At 38.6% G+C, this 22649-nt stretch overlaps 1 protein-coding gene across 1 annotated transcript; it reads right to left on the bottom strand.

Annotated features, from left to right (window-relative positions):
* Positions 1–20394: 20394 nt before the first annotated feature.
* On the bottom strand, positions 20395–21324 carry LOC140604461 (olfactory receptor 2A2-like). The gene has a single exon (XM_072775731.1). The coding sequence runs from the start codon at positions 21322–21324 to the stop codon at positions 20395–20397; it is 930 nt and encodes a 309-aa protein (XP_072631832.1).
* Positions 21325–22649: the final 1325 nt, after the last annotated feature.

The following is a 22649-nucleotide window of genomic DNA, read 5'->3' as shown; positions in this document are numbered from 1 at the left end:
TAGCTTATGAGTCCCTCAAGCAATATTGAGTCAGCTAACTAGTAAAAACGATTCTAAGGCTTTCATCCAATTTCAATGCAGGTCTTTAACATCCAAAGTTTGGGTAATAATGTTACAATTAATGCCATTAAAACTTTCAATGTTATTAATGTCAGCCCAACCATTAAAAGCCACCACGGTGGCTGCTGCTTCGATGGCTAGTTCTCCACTGCCCTTGTATCCTCAGTTGGGATTGCTTGAGGCCTTAGCTACTTTGCTTAATGTAGAATCTCTTCCATACAAATTCATAAATTTATACATAAATCAAAAAGACAGCTTCTTTCCTCTTGCTAATAGTACCCTGATGACATTGCCTGATTCGTTGGCTTTCAGAGCAGAGTGGGACCCTCAAATAGCTATCCTTCTTCATTGTCTCTCTCCAATGCTCCCAATTATCTGCTATTAGCTTCTCAGTCCAGCTCTCAAAAGATTCAGTCTTAAAATTCATGGTATATTTCAGGCATGTTGTCATCATAGATTAGAAGAATATATTTGTCACCTTGCATATTATATAAGAATCTATGTTAGGGAAGATTCAGTTAATGTATTTAAATCTCTACATAATTTTAATGTATTTAGAATTATTTGGAAAAAAAAGAATTATTTGGTAAAAAAATAAGTAGCATCAATAATTGTGATATTATAAAATGATCATTGGAGGGTTTTATCTCTGATATTTACAATTCCTAGAACTTTTCCCACCCTCCCTCAGGTCTGCAGAGAATTGATCACTGCTTTTCCCTGACTTATTGCAGAAGTGAAACTCTTTTGGTTCTAACCCCTCATACTACCTTGGTGGACTCTCATGTCTTATAAGCTCAGTAGGTGCTACGTAGAATGCCTTTCCAGTAATTTCCTATTAACAGATCATTAATTCCTTCAAGCCAAATTTGGTTTAATATCCTTTTAGCCCAATAAATTAGTAACTTGAATCTCAAGTATAAGAATGTTGACAATATGGACAAAAATAACCACATTATTGCAGTTTAAAGGAAGGTGTTAGAAATTCTATGCCTCATCCCAACAATACAAGCTCTGACAAGATTTTCCTTGATTTTCTTCATTTTCCTTTTGTTTTCTGTAAAATTTAAAATAATTAAAAATATATATTTCATTTGTTCTGTTATTTTTTTTAAAAAAAGGACTTAAAATAAATGTGAAAAGCATAAAAAGCAAAGGCATTTCCTGAATATGTTACCAGGTACAAATGCATGTGAAACAGAGAAATTGTTCCTGTAATAAGGATGTTTTACCGTATTTTCACCAGCTAGAACTTTCTCCCCAGATCTGGTAAGTGACAGTGGTGGTCACATTATCCCACTCTAGGATCTGAAAAAGGGTTCCCCCTAGGCTGAGGACCATTATATAAAGGGGAAAAAAAAAATCTATTCGGTCATCTGTACCAGCTTCAGGGCTGCAAGAAGTAATTATGAAATCTTTATCCAATAGCTACAGGATTACTTCCTGCAACTTACTAACATCTCCCTCCTGTATAGCAGAGAAAAAGACCCTAATGTTCCTTACTTCACTGGCTGGAGAATATTTCTAGGATACAGTAGAAACACTTGGTTCTCAGCAGGGGAAGAAATGAAATATAGGCCAAGGACAAATGACATAACACCTCTGAGTTCACCATCATCTGTAATGTGAGACAAGAGGATCAGATGGCCCTTATGCCCCTTTCAGTTTGATACCATGAACCAGGGACAGCTAGTGTCACAACCCCTTCCCATGAATGACCAGAGTGGGATTAAGAGGAGCCAGACACCTATCATCATGGGTAACATATCACTCTGAGTCTCCCAACCTAGTGGAGAAAAATGGGTCTTCACAAAAGTAACCTTTCTACTTCCTAAGCCTATAAATTTCTGCTATACATTTCCTTCTGAATCTGGCAGGCCTTGTTACAAATCTAGAGGAATTATAGCAATATACACAAGAACCCAACCCAATTTCCACATAATCAAGAAGGCTTAGGGAAATTCTCCCTCTGCCTATGTCTCTGCCCCTTTCTCTCTCTGTGTCTCTTATAAATAAATGAATAAATAATTTATTATCTTAAAAAAAATCGGGCTCCCCACAGGGAACCTGCTTCTCCTTCTGCCTAGGTCTCTCTCTCTCTCTCTCTCTCTCTCTCTCTCTGTGTATCTCATAAATAATTTTTTTTTTTTTAAGAAGGTTTAGGGAAGAAAGGGCTCTTCTCAAAATTCCCTCTGGAAGATTAGAGGTCAGCAATCCTTAACACAATAAAAAGAGGATGAAGATGTTCATTTACAGAAAGTGAACATTAGAACAACATATGATAAAGTAAATCATTTACATGCTATATTTTGTCTCCAAAGTATTTGTATCAGTCTCAGAGGTCCTAAAATTCTCTTAGTGGTTAAATACAGTATAAAAGGTACAGCATAAAGCAGTCTATCCACCCATCCATTCATTCGCTGAAGAAATATTTTAGGTACCATTCTAGTCCTAACCATACAATGATAAGCAAGAGAGATAAAGTGTTGTTCCTCCAGGAACTTGCATTTTAGTGGGGAAGATACACATTTGAACAATGGGTGAGGAAAAAAATAGAGCAGCATAGGTGGATAAAGAATCAATTGTTCAAGGATGACCAAAGCTGGCATCTCTACGAGGTGACATTTGGGCTAACGCCTTAATGAAAAGAGGTTTTTATTTTGTTGTATCAGTTATCAGACAAAAGAATCACTTCCTGCTATCCATATTCTTTTAAAACCATCCATTTAAAAATAAAGAAGTAGTTTTCAGATTGTTCTCTTACGGAAGACACTTCTTTTTTTAGATTCTTGGTACTGCTCACTTTAATGATCTAGGAAAGTCCAGAAAAAGATTCATTAGAACTCTGAAAACACACACAGACTCAAAATGAAGGGATGAGAGCAGGTATTCTATGCAAGTGGAAACCAAACAAGATAGAAAGTGGGGTAGCCATATGTATCTCAGACAAAATAGACTTCAAGCCAAAGATGTAAACAAGAGACACAGGAGGTCATTATATAATGATAAAACTATCACTATAGCAAGAAGATAAAACAGTCATATGTATATACACTCCTAATATCAGAGCACTGAAATATATTAAATACCAACAGATCTAAAAGGAGAGATAGACCATAATACAATAATAGTAGGGGGCTTCAGTACTCCACTATTAGCAATATAGTTCATCCAGACAGAAAATCAACAAGGAAACATTGAAACTGAACCACATTTAAAAACAAATGGACCAAACAGTCGTTTAAAGAACATTTCATCCAACAGCAAGATATACATTCTTCAAGTGCACCTGAAATATTCTGCAGTATAGCTCAAATGATAGAACACATGACAAAAAACAAATCTTAGCAAATTTAAAATCATACCAACTTTCTGACCACAGGGTTATAAAACTAGAAATCAACAGTAAGAGGAAAAGTGGAAAATTCACAAATCTGTGGAAAGTAAGCACATTTCTAAACAATGAATGGGTCAAAGAAACCAAAAGGAAATAAAATCTTAAAATGAATAGAAATGGACATATTACATATGAGTTATGGGATGCAACATAAAGTGATAAATACATATGTTTAAAAATCAGAAATATCTCAAATAAACAGCCTAACTTTATACCTCATGGAATGCAAAAAAGAGCAAATGAAGCCCAAAGTTAACAAAAAGAAAGAAAGAAAGATCAAAGTAGAAATAAATGAAATACCAGAAAAACAACAGAAAAGATCAATAGAATAAGAGCTGGTTCTTTGAAAAGACTGACAAAACTTTAAGCTAGATTAATAAGTCTAAAAATCAGAAATGAAAGAGGGAACGTTACACCTGTATTATAGAAACACAAAAATTGAACAGACTATCACAAATAATTATATGGCAACATATTAGGTAACCTGAAAAATGGATAAGTTTCTAGAAAAAAAATAGATAACATTCTAGAAACACATAACCTATCAAGACTGAATCAGGAAGAAATAGAAAATCTGAACAGATCATAATGAATAAGATTAAATCAGTAACCAAAAACCTCTCAAAGCAGAAAACTACAGGACCAGTTATATTCACCAGCAAATTCTTCCAAACAATTTAAGAAGAATTAACACCAAGCTTTCTCAAACTGTTCCAAAAACTTTTTTTTAAAATTTTATTTATTTATTCATGAGAGACACACAGAGAGAAAGAGAAGCAGAGACACAGGCAGAGGGAGAAGCAGGCTCCATGCGGGAGCCCGATCCTGGGTCTCCAGGATCATGCCCTGGGCTGAAGGCGGCGCTAAACTGCTGAGCTACCTGGGCTGCCCCTGTTCCAAAAACTTAAAGAGGAGGGAACACTTCCAAACTCATTCTATAAGGCTAGTATTACTCTGATATTAATGCGAGATAAAAACATAAGAAAACTATAGACCAATATCCCTGATAACTATAGGCAGAAAAATTCTCAAGAAAATATTAGCAAATCAAACTCATGAGCACATTAAAAGGATTATGCTCCATGACCAAGTGGGATTTGTCCCTGGGATGCAAGGATAGTTCACACATGCAAATCAATAAATATGTCACATTAATAAAATGGAAGATAAAAATCACATAATCAGCTCAATAGATGCAGAAAAAGCATCTGACAAAAACCAACAGCCTTTCATGATAAAAGCCTCAATAAATTAGGTATAAATGAAACATACCTTAACATAATGAGGGTTGTCTACAACAAACCCACAGGTAACATTATACTCAATGGAGAAGACTGAAAGCTTTTCCTTTAAAATCAGGAACAGACAAGGATGCCTTCTCTTACCTCTCATTCAACGTCCTACTGGAAGCCCTGTAACTAGCACAATTAAACAAGACAAAGAAAAGGCATCCAAATCAGAAAGGAAGAAGTAAAATTATTATTGTTGTAGATAATATGATTTTGAATATGAAAAATTCCAAAAACTCAACTAAAAAACTATTGAAATTAACCAGTGATTTCAATAAAGTTGCAAGGTGTAAAATTAACATGTAGGAATCTATTGCATTTCTATATATGAATGATCAAACATCTCAAAAAAAAAAATCAAACCATCCCATTCATAATAACATCAAAAAACAATAAAATACTTCAGAATGAATTTAACCGAGGAAATGAAAGTTCTATACTATGAAAACTATAACACTTTGTTGAAAGAAATTGAAGATACAGAAACAAAGACCTCTTATGTTCATGGATTAGGAGACTCATTATTGTTAAATAGTCCATACTACCCAAGGCCATCTATAGTTTCAATGCAATTACCATCAAAATACCAACAGCATTCTTCACAGAAATAGAAAAAACAATCCTGAAATTCACTTGTAGCCACAAAAGATCCAGAATTACCAAAGCAATCCTGAGTAAAAAGACAAAGCTCTTATTTCAAACTATATTACAAATCTATAGTAATAAAAATAGTATGGTACTGGTATAAAACATAGACACACAGGCCAACAGAACAGAGAGCCCAGAATTAAACTTCAATATATATAGTCAACTAAAATTTGACAAGGGAGACAAGAACACCCAATGGGGAAAGGATGATCTCTTCGATATATGGTATTAGGAAAAAAGGACAGCCTTAGGTTAAAGAATAAAATTGGACCCCTATCTTATACCAGCAGAAAAATTAGCTTGTAATGGATCAAAGACTTATGTCTAAGATCTGATACTATAAACTCCTAGAAGAAAATATAGGGAGGAAGCTCCTCAACATTGGTCTTGGGAATGATTATTATTTTTTTGAACTTAGTTGACACACAAATTGATAGTTTCAAGTGTACAACTTAATTGTTTGACAAAATTATACATTAAACTATGTTAATGACAAATGTAGCTGCCATCTATCCCATTACATCACTATTGCAATACTCTTGACTATATTCCTTATGCTCTGCTTTTCATTCCTGTGACCTACTCATTCCAAAACTGGACCTGTATATTCCTCTTCTGTTTTGACATTTGGCAATAATTTTTTGGATAGGATACCAAAAGCAGAAATAGAAGGAAAAAAAGTTCAATAAATGGGACTACATCAAACTTAAAGGCTCTGCACGGAATAATTAACAAAGTGAAAAGGCAATCTATAAAAGGGATGAACATTTTTGCAAACCATGGATCAGACAACAGGCTGATACACAAAATATATAAAGAACTCATACAACTGAATAATGAAAATGAAATAATCCAATTTAAAAAACGGGAAGAACTAAATTAATGTATTCCAAAGACATCTAACTGGCCAACTGGTACATGAAAACATGCTCAACATAACTATTTACAATCAGCTAGCAGAATGGCTATCAAGAAGCAAAGAGAAGGACAACTGGGTGGCTCAGGTCATGATCTCAGGGTCCTGGGATTGAGCCTCACTTTGGGCTCCCTACTCAGCAAGGAGTTTCCCTCCCTCTGCCCCTCATCACTCACGCTCATGCTTGTGCATGTGTGAGGTCTCAAATATTTCTTTAAAAAGAAGATAAGATATAGCAAGCGCTGACAAGAATGTGGAGAAGAACTTTTGTACACTGTTGCTAGGAATACAAACTGGTTTAACCACTATGGAAAACAATATGGAAGCTCCTCAAAAATTAAAAATCAAACTATTGGATGACCCAGCAATTCCACTTCTGGGTATATAGCCAAGGAAATGAATCAAGATTTTTAAGAGGTATATGCACTCCCATGTTTACTGCAGCATTATTCACTATATACAAGATATGGAAATAACAAAAGTCCCTAAAAGATAAATGAAGAAGATCACACACACACACACAATGGAAACTCTCAGCCATGAGAAAGGAGCATCCTACCACTGTGACAACATAGATAGACCTTGAACATATTATGCTGGGAGGGGTCAGAGAAAGAAGAGTATGACATCACTTATATGTAGAATCCTAAAAATCCAAAGTTGTTACCAGGAGATGGGGGTTGGAGAGACAGGACAAATGTTTTTAAGGGTATAAACTCACAATGAGTAGTATATATTCTCTAGAGAATGCATAGTATAGTGAATATCGACAACAATATTGAATCTAACAAACTTGCTAATAGACACTAGAACTTAATTATCTCGATCAAAAAAAGGATAATAATGTAATAAAAGGGCTAGTTATCCCTACAATAGCAATTATATAACATATAAATGTAATGAGTTAATGTTGTACACCTTAAATTTACAGGTTATATGTCACACGTTTCAATTTAAAAAATGAAAGGCAAATTATTATAGAAAAGAATATAATCTCATCAAAGACGTTTCTGAGAATCAGTCATTTAGAAGCACTGGAAGAAGAATTTAATTTACTTCATCCACCCCATTTAATAATTTCTATTTCAGTCCCTACTGTGTGTCTAAAATCATACAAAATAATAACAGATTATAAAAATTTAGAAAAAAATTTTCTATTTCTGAAACCAGTAATCCAGTTTGGGAATGTTTTCTAGATATATTATTTTTATCATTATTTGGGTTTATCTCCTCTCTCCTCAGGATTCTTAGTAATTTATTTATTTTTTAAAATTTTTTTTAGAAAATTTTTTTTTTTAATTTTTATTTATTTATGATAGTCACACAGAGAGAGAGAGAGAGAGAGAGAGAGGGGCAGAGACACAGGCAGAGGAAGAAGCAGGCCCCATGCACTGGGAGCCCGATGTGGGATTCAATCCCGGGTCTCCAGGATCGTGCCCTGGGCCAAAAGCAGGTGCCAAACCGCTGAGCCACACAGGAATCCCGGATTCTTAGTAATTTAAATGAAGAAAGCTGCTTTCCACAGGACTGTAGGTACATTTTGTTTGCAGGATTATTGCTAAGCAATAATCAAGTTTTCACCTTGCAGCTGACAAACATTAACTATAACACTGATCACAGTGGTTGATTAGAATAGCATACCTGTGGTGCCATATTGGCCTTGATCACCATTCAGTTTCTATCTGTGCTCCTTCTTCCAAATTCCTATACTTTTCTAAGTCATTTTTTACATTAAAAGAATGTATTCTATGGTCCTTCTGCCATTTATTCATGTATGCTTTCATTCACAAATATTTATGAAGACCTTACTATATATAGGTCAAGTCTTTGTGAAAAATTTTCAAACACCAAGGAAAAAGATTGATCACTAAAGTAGACAGAAATCCTGTTTAAAAAATTTTTAAGGTTTTTTATTGTTAAATAACATGAGTGTTTGGAAAATTGACATTTCTCCCAATGTCAATGGGATTTTAAAGTTCTGTACCATGACTAAATATTACATATATAAAATAGCACAGCAATCTGGTCTACTTCATTCTCACTTCCCCAGGAGATGAATATAGACATCCTCAAAAACACTTATTGAGAGGACATTATGAGTGTTTAAGCTTAGGTTCAATTTTAGATGTATGGAGAGAGGGAGACAATTGAGAGGACAGACCAGGAGAAAGAAGCTATAGCTCCCCTCCTTTCAATTCCTTAGGATTACTTCACAATGCCTGTGTGGGTGACTTGGAGCCAGTCTATACAAGGGAGGTAGAGGGTAGATAACATAGGAGAGTGGACATTTAGAGCTGGACAGCTATAGAGAGATTGGAAGCAAAACTGCTTCTGAAAAGTTAATAGGATTTAGATGGTTAGTGTTAAACACAAAGCTAGATTTGAGACACAATTTTAAAAGGCTGTTTATTCATAGACTTTTGGCAAGGCAACCCATCTGCTCTTGCTTTATGTCAGCAGGGATTCAAAGGAGTTAGCGAGATTAAGTTTTATACAGAAAAAGTGGAAACAGAGACAGTCTCTGGTTGGCAAGCACTCTACTCTGGTGGGATTTGGGGTGGCGGGGGAAGTCATGGAATCTAATTGGGCTTCAGGGACATTAGGCAGTCCTTGGTTGGTCGTAAGGGGGTAAGCACACAGTTTAAGTCTAAAGCCAGAGGATTGGGATCCCTGGGTGGCGCAGCGGTTTGGCGCCTGCCTTTGGCCCAGGGCACGATCCTGGAGACCCGGGATCGAATCCCACGTCAGGCTCCTGGTGCATGGAGCCTGCTTCTCCCTCTGCCTGTGTCTCTGCCTCTCTCTCTATCTGAGACTATCATAAATAAATAAAAATTAAAAAAAAATAAAATAAAGCCAGAGGATTATTTCAGTGTTAGAGGGGTGGTATTTTCTATGACCAGCAATTTCCTGGAACAAGTGGGTCAATAAGAAGCTTACTTGGTAGTCAAGTGGTCATAATGGTCCTCATGGGGTTGCTGGCTGCCATAGCTGACAGTCCATCGCTGGTAGAGAGGTGAAGGCCACCCCAGCATGGAAAACTACATGAATGAAGTCCTCAAGTGAGGATGAGCAGACAAAGGTCTTGCCATTCAAACAGTGAGAAGACCACCCCAGTGAAAGATCATGGAGAAATGAAACTTGTGCTTCCAGAAGATGAATTTTAAATGTTGAGAATTGGAATATGGATTTGATAGAAGAGAACTTGGGATATCATTTACAGGGCTTTGAAAACAGGTGTGAAGAAAGCACACGAATTTAAAGGTTTGGAGAGCACTTTGTTACTAGGAAGGGACCAAGTGGCTTATATGTGAATCATGACTAAGCACAGAGATGTTACTTTGAAAATAATTCTGGCCTCGGTGATACACCTGTTCTTTGTGAGAAAAACAATATTTAAAAACTGGAGGAAAACACTCTCCTACACAATTTCTGAATACCAGAGACCAAGAGAAAATTCTGCCCAATTTTATCAGTTGAAAATACAAAGCCAACTGTTATGACTGAAGAGTTTGTACAGGTTAAGAAAAATACTCAAGCACTACATGCTCACCCTAGGAGCCCGTTTTCCAGAAGTTTTGGGGGACTCTGGGTCAACTAGTTAGAAAGTAGCTAAGCAGGAGAGTCTTTAGAAAAGAAATTGCTTCTTTTATGCCTACAGATGTAGGGTTTATTCACTACGTGGGCTTAATTTTCTTAAGTTCACGAATAAGCAGAGACTTTTACCAGATATTTCAAATTTGTGTTCTATTCACCATGTAAAAGGCAAAAGCGATCAATATTACCATCAATACATTCCATTCCCCTCCAGCAGAAATTCAAACCACAACTCTCTCAGTAAAAACCAAAACCCTCCTTTTGCGTGAAATAACCCCTGTCTTCTCTGGTGGGCATCCTCCAAGTGCAGATACCTTTGAGCCCCCCAATAATAAAGAAGCTATCATTAGGGTGGCCCCAGAATCACATGAACCATGCCCTGTACTAAGGAAGAGTTGGAGGTGAGTTTCAAGCACTTACCTTCAGTCTCCCCCTCCCCCCACTGCAGACTCAGAGCTGGAGTGGAAATTCAGCCCACTTGGGAAAGCTGAGGTTTTCAGTTGCTACACTACTCACAAGGTCAGGATGGAGGCCAGGGGTGACTTGGGATGCTGGATGTTTCTTACTGAAGTTCATTGCTCTGTGATGGCGGCTCCTTTTCTCAAGAGCTTCCCCACTCCCCAGTCTTGTCTTTTCCTCTGCACTCAGCATCCTCAAGCAGCTTCCCTGCTCCCAAACCAGCCCTGAGGTAGGCATTTCCTCACTGCCCAGATCAAGAGAACTCCGCGCACACAGAGATGCATCCCCATTTGATTAAAATGGGGATGTTTTCTACCCTTAGAGGGTCCATGGAAATCACTTGGGAACTTCTGCAAATTCTGAGAGGCCACAGTCTCCTGATTCTAATGATATAGGTCCAGGGTGGAGTCCGGACCTCACGGTTTGTAAAAGCTCCCCATGTGATGCTTATGACACCAGCTGAGGCTGGGAACCCTGATAACATCAGCGCCTAAGATGCTAATAGATGTTGTGGGGGTTGGGGTTGAGAAAGAGGACGGGTGTATTTGTAGAATTAAACTTGTTTCCCAAATAACTTCTAACCAGGAGAAACTTTGGGAGGATAGTTTTTGATCTTTCTCACCTAGAGGAATTAAGACGTGGGGAGAAGGAATACATGTTACAGTCAAACTGAATTCATTTTCCTCTCCTCTTGCTTGTGGAACAGGGCTTGTGAGGAGGTGGGGGGTGGGGAGGTAGATGGGGGAAGGGAGGCTAGGGGAGGGAAGTGTGGGGGAGGGGAGCCTGGATTTTGGGGGAACACCAAGGAGAATTTGAGGCCACACATGGATCTCTCCACCTCCTTACCCCTTGTCCTGGAGCAATGGGCTGCCATCAAATAGTGAAGAACACCTCCTGAGAGCCTTGGAAGAACCTTCAACCAATCCTTTTCTCCAGTTTAAATGGATACACTCCAACCCTCGGAAAAGCACCAGTTGGTGTAGATTCAGAAGTGGCTTCTCAGGGGGAGAACCTGATTCTCATAGGAAACCTTCCCTGCATCCCTCCCCCAGCATCCCTTCAATCTTATCTACTCTGCATCCTCCCCACCAGTGGGATCATCTCCCAACTTCCTGGGTTGAGAGTATCGATGTCTCTGAGTCCACTCCCTCTTCCGTGGATAGGAGAACTTTGGGGTTTGGAGAAGGAAAGAAAAGATGTGGCTGGTCTGAAGGTCATGATCAAAAAAGAATTTTCCGTTTATGTAGTTTATCTCATGTGTTATTCCTTGATTGGCACCATCTGTTTCACCAGGAAACTTATGAGCAAAGCAGATTCTCAGACCTCAGTCTAGGTTTACAGAATCAGAAACTCCAGAGGTGGAGCAAAGCAATCTGAGTTTTAATAAACCCTCCAGGTGATTCCGGTACAAGCTAGTGTAAGAATCACAGGCTGTCTGAGTTTTCTCTGGGCTTCTCCTTTCTGACCTTGGGTTACTTAGAAAAGAAAAGAAAGAAAAAAGAAAGAAAAGGAAAGAAAAGAAAAGAAAAGAAAAAAGAAACAAAGGGAAGAAAGGGGGAGGGAAAGGAAGGGAAGACCTGGGGGGAGAGAGGGAGAAAGGGAAAGGGATTTTGAGCTCACCTCATGGTTCTATTTCAAGCAATTTGCTTAGAGAGGTTGCTGAGTAAACCAAACACAGTGCTGCCTCCTTCTGGCAAAAACATTTTGTAGGAAATACAAAACCATACAATATGGAAATGTCTGGTTAAAGATTATTAGGCTAGTCACAAAATGAGTGAAAGATGTAGGTAAGTCCCTTACCTGACAGTCAGCTGAGTGGGTAACCCTGCATGCCCAGAAAGGCTCTTGAAATACAGACGTGTGTTAGAAAAGTGTTGGGACATATCAGGGGCTCTAAGTGCTTTTCAGGAGGGGCTGTGAGTAGCATCTTGCAAAAATGTTGTCTCACAGCAGGTTTGGGAGAACTGTTTTCTCAGTTTCTAATCTCTTCTCACTAACCTACTTTATGCATTAAAGGGGAAAGGTAATATGAGGCATAGTTTTCTATCCTCGGATCCCAATAGCAGCCGTAACACCAAGCTCACGGTAGAGGTATTTAATCTGTCATTTATCAGTCACACGGTTCTGTGTTACCCATTCCCTATGCATTTACAAAATCTCAGTCTGCGTGATTCGTCTGTGAGGTTGGTATCTCCATTGTACAGGTGAAAGAATGGAGATAAAGAGGTTAAAGAACTAGGCCAGGGTCAACAGCTGGTAAGCGGCAGAGTCTGGATTTGAACTCAGGAAAGCGGCTTCTAGAAACCGTGTTCTATAAACTGCTCACTAGTGGATGGGCTGTCATTCTGCTTGATTCTCCAGCAGTCAGGGGTCAAAGGACCTTAGAAACCCTTAAAGAAGTTGGGCTTCCAAGAGCCCCAGTGGGAGGGAACGAAGCACCTCGTCCAGGTCATTGAAGCAAGGCCAGTTCCTTGAGTTGCCCTGTGCACCCACTGCCCGCCGATGCTCGTCCATTTCTGCTACGGCCCTCAGTCCTTGGCCGAACCTCCTGTACCCGATCTGAGCGTAGGCACCGTGCTTCACCCTTGGGATTCCAGAAGCCAGTAGAGAGAGTGACCCAGGAGCCCTCTCCCAACAAACGAGGGTTCCCTAGCCGTGTCTGTGCTCCTCGGCACTGTAGCAGGTCCTCTACATCATCCCTAAGGAAAAAATGTAACATCACAGGATGGAAGATATTACTGCCTTGATGTTTTTAGAGCCCCTGACATTTTCTCAAGGTTTAAAAAAAAAAAAAAAAATCACTGTCTCAGATAGTAGGAGAATGAAAGGATCCATGTTGAGGACAGGAAACCAGAGATCTGAAGGCTTGAAGGTCATGAAAGAATACTGGCCAGGTGTGCTAGTGGTTACTACTAAATATAGGACTACTCCCAGTACCACCATTTCTTCAAGTTTGACAGGCCTGATAGTGAGATCTCTTTGAAGCAGAGCTCAAGTGGAAGGAGACTTCCAGGCAGAGGGACACAGGATTCTGATACTAGTGGATCCACAATCGGGAACAATCCCCGACCTCACACCTGACTAGTGGACTCCGGATACCGTGTACGTGAGGGCCACTTTCTCAGGGTGTCTTTGCGTCCAGCCCGGAGATGATGCGGTGTCCCCTGGGCAGGCCTTGATCTTCTGGGGCAGAAGCCTTAGTCCTGTCTTCATGACAAGGGCACAGTGTCGAGAGTTTGCGCTCCAGCCACACAGCAGTAGGGGAAATGAGATTCCTTCCCATCTCCCCAACTCTCATCTAGTGGCGGTGTCTGCTCTTTTAACCTCGCCTATCTCTGAATTCTTGACCTCTGACTAACCTCTGGAGTATTTTATTGCTTTCCTCTCATGCCTGTGTTGCATCCAGGTGTGTGTGTGAGTTTTCCCTCTTCCACCACTTTCTGGTTGAGAATGACAGGTATCAGCTTGTAGGGCACAACTTGTCCCTGCTGTGACTCAGCAGAAACTTCATAGCTTTTGGAAGACCCTCTGATCACTAGGAGGCTGCTCCTTGCTGGTCTTATCTTCCAATAGAAGGTTCTATAGGCTTTCCTATGGTGCAGCTTACAGTACAGTATTCACGACTACGTCAGAACAGCAGACAGGTAGGTAGCTCTGACTCCTTCAAGGCGTATAGCTGAGCACTGGTGTAAAGTGAAATGCTACACTACAAATTATACCCTAAAAATAATGATTTTTGAACCAGATAGAGATAGTTTTTTATTGCCTTAATTTCAGAGCTTTTAATAACTTCATTTCTGTTTTTCTATCCTTTCTTTCCACACAAGACATAAGACAAAGGAGAAATGCTTTAAAATTTTACTTTAAAAGTGTATCATGTTTAATATTACAACCATATGACTTTTCCTATTTTTTATTAAATATAGAAAATAAATATTTGATTCACCTGAATAACTTCCTAGTTTACAAAGCTTGTTTATATTGCTGAATAGATATAAGCTCATTCCAAATATACAGCCAGACATCTTAGAATCTGAGGTATATTGACTTTGGGCAACAGAGAAGCCAATTTTTTAATTCTCTTTGGAAGCACTGAATTGAAACACTTCAGTCTTCTCTAGAACTATTTTCCATTTCATGTTTCAGCAAAGATTTAATTGCTCTTGGGGGAATTTCTAATTCTAAAAATGGTGGCAATTTGTATTCCAAGGAAATAGAATTATCTTGCTCAGAAAAGGGAAGAAACATAGAATTGCCTTTATATTACAATCATGTATTGGCAGCACATGTGAACAATGTAGACATAAAATTATGATGGAAAAAAACTGGTGACAAAGAAGCAGTGGGCATAGATAATGGTCCTCTGTCTAGTGAAGTGAATTCTATTTATGTGTTTATTTTTTTAGGCATATTAAATGTATTAAGCAGCAATTTGGACTTCACCTTTTTGGTTGTCTTTTTCAGCATATATATTTGCTTACATTGTTGAATACTATATATTATATGCTTTGAATACTATATATATTTTTATTTGGACACTATATATTTTTTTTTAATTTATTTTTTTATTGGTGTTCAATTTACTAACATACAGAATAACACCCAGTGCCCGTCACCCATTCACTCCCACCCCCCGCCCTCCTCCCCTTCTACCACCCCTAGTTCGTTTCCCAGAGTTAGCAGTCTTTATGTTCTGTCTCCCTTTCTGATATTTCCCACACATTTCTTCTCCCTTCGCTTATTTTCCCTTTCACTATTATTTATATTCCCCAAATGAATGAGAACATATAATGTTTGTCCTTCTCTGACTGACTTACTTCACTCAGCATAATACCCTCCAGTTCCATCCACGTTGAAGCAAATGGTGGGTATTTGTCATTTCTAATAGCTGAGTAATATTCCATTGTATACATAAACCACATCTTCTTTATCCATTCATCTTTCGTTGGACACCGAGGCTCCTTCCACAGTTTGGCTATCGTGGCCATTGCTGCTAGAAACATCGGGGTGCAGGTGTCCCAGCGTTTCATTGCATTTGTATCTTTGGGGTAAATCCCCAACAGTGCAATTGCTGGGTCGTAGGGCAGGTATATTTTTAACTGTTTGAGGAACCTCCACACAGTTTTCCAGAGTGGCTGCACCAGGTCACATTCCCACCAACAGTGCAAGAGGGTTCCCTTTTCTCCGCATCCTCTCCAACATTTGTTGTTTCCTGCCTTGTTAATTTTCCCCATTCTCACTGGTGTGAGGTGGTATCTCATTGTAGTTTTCATTTGTATTTCCCTGATGGCAAGTGATGCAGAGCATTTTCTCATATGCATGTTGGCCATGTCTATGTCTTCCTCTGTGAGATTTCTGTTCATGTCTTTTGCCCATTTCATGATTGGATTGTTTGTTTCTTTGGTGTTGAGTTTAATAAGTTCTTTATAGATCTTGGAAACTAGCCCTTTATCTGATATGTCATTTGCAAATATATTCTCCCATTCTGTAGGTTGTCTTTGAGTTTTGTTGACTGTATCCTTTGCTGTGCAAAAGCTTCTTATCTTGATGAAGTCCCAATAGTTCATTTTTGCTTTTGTTTCTTTTGCCTTCGTGGATGTATCTTGCAAGAAGTTACTATGGCCGAGTTCAAAAAGGGTGTTGCCTGTGTTCTTCTCTAGGATTTTGATGGAATCTTGTCTCACATTTAGATCTTTCATCCATTTTGAGTTTATCTTTGTGTATGGTGCAAGAGAGTGGTCTAGTTTCATTCTTCTGCATGTGGATGTCCAATTTTCCCAGCACCATTTATTGAAGAGACTGTCTTTCTTCCAATGGATAGTCTTTCCTCCTTTATCGAATATTAGTTGCCCATAAAGCTCAGGGTCCACTTCTGGATTCTCTATTCTGTTCCACTGATCTATGTGTCTGTTTTTGTGCCAGTACCACACTGTCTTGATGACCACAGCTTTGTAGTACAACCTGAAATCTGGCATTGTGATGCCCCCAGATATGGTTTTCTTTTTTAAAATTCCCCTGGCTATTCGGGGTCTTTTCTGATTCCACACAAATCTTAAAATAATTTGTTCTAACTCTCTGAAGAAAGTCCATGGTATTTTGATAGGGATTGCATTAAACGTGTATATTGCCCTGGGTAACATTGACATTTTCACAATATTAATTCTGCCAATCCATGAGCATGGAATATTTTTCCATCTCTTTGTGTCTTCCTCAATTTCTTTCAGAAGTGTTCTATAGTTTTGAGGGTATAGATCCTTTACATCTTTGGTGAGGTTTATTCCTAGGTATCTTATGCTTTTGGGTGCAATTGTAAATGGGATTGACTCCTTAATTTCTCTTTCTTCAGTCTCATTGTTAGTGTATAGAAATGCCACTGACTTCTGGGCATTGATTTTGTATCCTGCCACGCTACCGAATTGCTGTATGAGTTCTAGCAATCTTGGGGTGGAGACTTTTGGGTTTTCTATGTAGAGTATCATGTCATCGGCGAAGAGGGAGAGTTTGACTTCTTCTTTGCCAATTTGAATGCCTTTAATGTCTTTTTGTTCTCTGATTGCTGAGGCTAGGACTTCCAGTACTATGTTGAATAGCAGTGGTGAGAGTGGACATCCCTGTCTTGTTCCTGATCTTAGAGGAAAGGCTCCCAGTGCTTCCCCATTGAGAATGATATTTGCTGTGGGCTTTTCGTAGATGGCTTTTAAGATGTCGAGGAATGTTCCCTCTATCCCTACACTCTGAAGAGTTTTGATCAGGAATGGATGCTGTATTTTGTCAAATGCTTTCTCTGCATCCAATGAGAGGATCATATGGTTCTTGGTTTTTCTCTTGCTGATATGATGAATCACATTGATTGTTTTACGGGTGTTGAACCAGCCTTGTGGACACTATATATTTTTAAATGAAAGTTAATCATGCTTAATTTTATACTTATTCTAGAATTTTATAACTCTTGACATTAATAAAGTTTTCATGACTTGCCAAAAAACAGAGAATTAATGTCATGATATATTTTAAAATAAAACTAAAAACCTCTGCACAGCAAAGGAAACCATAAGCAAGATGAAAAGACAACCTACTAAATGGGAGAAAATATTTGGAAATCATTTACTCAATAGGGCTTAATATCCAAAATGTATAAAGAACTCATATAACTCAATGGCAAAAAAAAAAAAAAAAAAAAACCATTTTAAAAGTGGGCAGAAAATCTAAATAGATGTTTTCCCAAAGGAGACATACAGATGGCCAACAGCTACATGAAAAGGTGCTTGACATCACTCGTCATCATCAAAACCATAATGAGATATCACCTCACACCTGTTAGAATGGCTATCCTCAAAAAGACAAGTGATTTCAATTGTTGTGAAGATGTGGGGAGAAGGGAACCCTCATGCACTGATGATGAGAATGTAAATTGGGGATCCCTGGGTGGCGCAGTGGTTTAGCGCCTGCCTTTGGCCCACGGCGCGATCCTGGAGACCCGGGATCGAATCCCACGTCGGGCTCCCGGTGCATGGAGCCTGCTTCTCCCTCTGCCTGTGTCTCTGGCGCTCTCTCTCTCTCTCTCTCTCTCTCTCTCTCTCTCTGTCTCTCAGTCTTTCATGAATAAATAAATAAATAAAATCTTAAAAAAAAAAAAAGAGAGAATGTAAATTGGTGCAGCCACTGTGGAAAATAGTTATGGAAGTTCCTCAAAAATTAAAAATAGAGGGATGCCTGGGTGGCCCAGTGGTTGAGCGTCAGGGCATGATCCTGGAACTCTGGGATTGAGTCCCGAGTTGGAGACTCTGATCACTAGGAGGCTGCTCCTTGCTGGTCTTACCTTCTGATAGAAGGTTCTATAGGCTTTCTTATACTATATATAGGAAATTAATCCCAGAGTTTGGCTCCCTGTGGGGAGCCTATTTCTCCCTCTGCCTATGACTCTGGCTTCTGTCTGTGTCTCTCATGAATAAATAAATCTTTTTTAAAATTAAAAATAGAACTATTTGATTCAGCAGTTTCATTCCTGGGTATTCAACCAAAAGAAATGACAACACTAACTCAAAAAGGTATCTGTACCCCCATGATTACTACAGCTCTATTCACAATAACTAAGACATGGAAACAACCTAAGTGCCCATTGATGGAAGAATGGATAATGAAAATGAGGTATATATTCAATGAAATATTAATCAGACTTAAAAAGGAAGGAAACATTGCCATCTGTGACAACCTGGATAGACCTTGAGGACATTAGACCAGTGAAATAAGTCAGACAGAGAAAGACAAATATGATATGATCTCCCTTGTGTGTGGAACCAAGAAGGAAAGAAAAGAAAGAAGAAAGGAGGGAGAGAGGGAGGAAGGAAAAAAAAGAAAGGAAAGAAAGAAAATAAAATAAAGAAAAAGAACGAAAGAAAGAAGAAAGAAAGAGAAAGAAAGAAGAAAGAAAGAAAGAAAAGAAAGAAAGAAAGAAAGAAAGAAAGAAAGAAAGAAAGAAAGAAAGAAAGAAAGAAAAGGGGAAAAGAACTAGCTCACAAAGAATGGATTGATGATTGCCAGAGGCCAGTGTGTGGGGAGTGAGTGAAATGGGTGAAGAGGGTCAAGAGATACAAAGCTCCAGTTATAAAATAAATAAATCATGGGGATGTATTCTCAGCTAAATGACTATAGTTAATAATACTGTATTGCATGTTTGAAAGTTGCTCTTAAAGAGAATAGATCTTTAAAGTTTTCATTACATGAAAAAAATATATATGTATAGTGACTGATGTTAACCACACTTACTGTGGTGATCATTTTGCACTATCTACAAATACTGAATCATAAAAAAAGCAGCTCTTACTTATTTGATCACCATTAGCATCATGAAGACAGTTGTTCAGTCTGGTAAATCCAGGGGAATTTCTGCCACCATGAAAGAAAAATGATGTTAGCTACATTATAGTTGTCTCATGATATTTGGTCCTACCAAACCATCTTCAGATAAGTTGATTCAAACATTACAAAAATATTGGTGGGAACAATTTGAAGAACTTCAATAGGTCATTCAATTTTATTAGAAATTAATTTTTAAAAGGTAATTATTATAACCCAATATTAAATGTAATGTCTGAGCAATGCTCAAAACTCTTACCTCTAGAACCATTTAAAGATTTACTAAAGAAAAAAAAAATAAAGATTTACTAAAGAATTACCTTCATTTTACCTAAACATTTAATGTATTTTAGGATTTTTTCCATAGTTGCTTATTGGGCTAAAGCTTTCCCTAACTTCTTCCTCTTTAGACCTAAACTATTCTACCAGAGAATTTAGAGTTTCTCTAAACTCCTATTTCATTGACCTCAAATTGTGAAATACAGTCATATAAGTGCAACATTTTCTGTATTGAAATTTCAGATCTACTTTGAAAATTCTGCCTTATGGTATTAAGCTTACTGTTTTTCCAGCTACCACAAGATGATAAAAAAAAAAAAAATCACATACTTCTCAATACATAAGCCAAAGAAATGCACTGATGTAATTTTTTACATTTAGTTTTTTCCCACATGTTAATATTCCTGGATTCAAAAAAATAAAGAGCATTTAGTATTTTTAAAGAAAGACTAGGGAGGGGCACAGTTGCTTGGGTGACCAGCTCATGGTTTCAGGTCATGATCTCTTGGATTGTGAGATCAGGCCAGTATCATGCCAGACTCAGTGGGGAGTCAGCTTGCAATTGTCTCCCTCTGCCCCTTTTCCTGTGCACTATCTCTGTGCACACACACACACTTTCTCTCTCAAATAAATAAATAAATAAATAAATAAATAAATAATAAATAAATCTTAAAAAAAAAAAGACTAAATGTTCTGATAATTTAGATGTCCCAAATCCTAATGAGGTCTCTCAATTTTAGAAGAAATTCTTTTCATGGAACATTCTCCTATTTTTAGAGCTAGAACTTGGACAGTTACCATTTTTAATTCAAACTTCTAAGTGGGAACTTTTGAGTTTTGCTTCAGCAAACTACATAATTTTAAGGAAACCCCACTCAAATAATTCTATCAATGCTTCACATGGTTTTTTTCTGCAGTACTCTATACAAAGAAGCCTTCATCTGAGCATTCCTCAAGCTGTAGATGAGAGGGTTCAGCATTGGGTTAAAGAGACTGTGAAATAGGGACAGTATTTTCTCTAGCTCTTCTCGTTGATTGGAGTCGGGGACCATATAAACCAACATGGCTATGCCAAAGAAGAGTCCAACCACACAGAGGTGGGAAGAGCAGGTGGAGAAGGCCTTTCTGCGGCCCTGCTTTGACTGGATCTTTAGGATGGCCCAGAGGATGCACATGTAGGAAACTAGCATTAAGCAGAGAGGCACAACTAAGACAAACATACAGGCAGCAAAGATGACCATTTGGTTGAGCCTAGTGTCAGCACAGGCCAGCTTGAGGACAGATAGGATTTCACAGAAAAGGTGGTTTACTTTCCTGGGTCCACAGAAGGGCAACCGTAGAAGGAGAATTGCATGTACCAGAGACAGAAAAAATCCACATGACCAGGAAGTGACAGCCAGAACCGTGCACAGTCTCCAGCTCATGATGACAGTGTACTGGAGGGGGTGGCAGATGGCCACGTACCTGTCATAGGACATCACCACCAAAACCAGGCACTCTGTAGCAGCAAAACCCAGGTACAGAAATGTCTGCATTACGCAGGGAACAAAAGAGATGGTTCTCTTCTGATTCACTAAGTTTACCAACATCTTGGGGACATTGTTGGAGGCATAGGACATGTCGATGACAGCCAGGTGTGAGAGGAAGAAGTACATGGGGGTGTGCAGTCTCAGGTCCAGACGGATGAGTCCCAAGATCACGCCATTTGCCAGCAGACTGAAGATATACAAGAGGGAAAAGATCCAGAAGAGGAGCACTTCCATCTCTGCACTGAGCTGGAACCCCACCAAGACAAATTCTGTGACCCATGACTGGTTGCTTCCCATTTCCTAATGACAGATTTTCAAGGACTGAAATGTGACAAAAGGTCAGAGCTGGGCAATCGACAAAAATTGGAGTTACTTATCTCAACATAGGCTTGCAGAAGGGTTGTATCCTTGTCCCTATTTGCCAACTCCCTTATTCCCTCAAACTGCTAACCTTCTTGATTTGAACTTATAATATGAAAGTGTAAACTCACAGAAAAGGGTCAAGAGTTATGCAAAGAACTCCCACCTACCTTCACACAGATTCAACAGGTTTTCATACTTCTTTCATGTTTGCCTTATTCTCTTTTTCTCTACGTGTATGTACTTTTTCAGAGTGTAGGATGAATTCAGTAACTTTCTAAATACTGAGAGTTATTGTAAAAACCCTAAAGGGGTTAGCGGGTTATACATTCTTGATCAAGTGCATACTGGGCTGAAAAATGCATATGGGTCACTCGAAAATATGATTGTGGTTACAAACTCTGCACATCATCACCCTCATTCTGTAATCCTGATGAGGTGTTGTTGTGGGGTCATAGTCCTCCTCATTTGAACCATTTTATTGTAGTTTGCCATTAGGTACTACAAAGAGAAAGAATGCAGTCTACTTGAACTTCTCTAGGCCCCACTGAGAGGCTAATTAGAAAACCGCCTGTAGGGGTGCCTGGGTGGCTCAGTGGTTGCCCTCTGCTTGGGGTGTGATCCCAGGACCTGGGATCAAGTCCCACATCAGGCTCCTTGCAGGGAACCTGCTTCTCCCTGTGCCTGTCTCTGCTTCTTTCTCCGTGTGTCACTCATGAAGAAATAAATAAATTCTTTCTAAAAAAGAAAAAGAAGAAAAAGAAAAGAAGAAGAAGAAGAAGAAGAAGAAGAAGAAGAAGAAGGAAGAAGAAGAAGAAGAAGAAGAAGAAGAAGAAGAAGAAGAAGAAAGAAAGATGAAAGAAGAAAGAAAAAGAAAGAAAGAAAGAAAGAAAGAAAGAAAGAAAGAAAGAAAGAAAGAAAGAAAGAAAGAAAGAAAGAAAACAGCCTGTACAAAGAAAGGGTCTTTTCTACTCCTTTGAATCAGAGTAGATTCATATGAAGGGGCTCTTTTAGGCGCCTATGAAAAGTATGAGCTTGGTCAATATTAACAGTAAAGAGGTATATCCTCACTAGGAAGATCTGGATAATCCTCAAGATAAAAATCAAAGATAAAAAAGGGGAGTTATACCAAATGTCACGTATTTGAACTGAGATTCTCTTTCACCAAATAGGAAGTCTTGTGGGCATGTACTATGTCCTGAACAGCTTTATATCTTGAAATAAAAGGTAAAGTTCTAGATGAAACAAGTACTCAAGACATG

The sequence above is a fragment of the Canis lupus genome, chromosome 15 (genome assembly GCF_048164855.1).
Source record: "Canis lupus baileyi chromosome 15, mCanLup2.hap1, whole genome shotgun sequence".
NCBI classification, from domain to species: domain Eukaryota; kingdom Metazoa; phylum Chordata; class Mammalia; order Carnivora; family Canidae; genus Canis; species Canis lupus.
The sequence above is the reverse complement of the archived record's forward strand: the minus strand, read 5'-3'. Positions and strand labels throughout refer to the sequence as shown.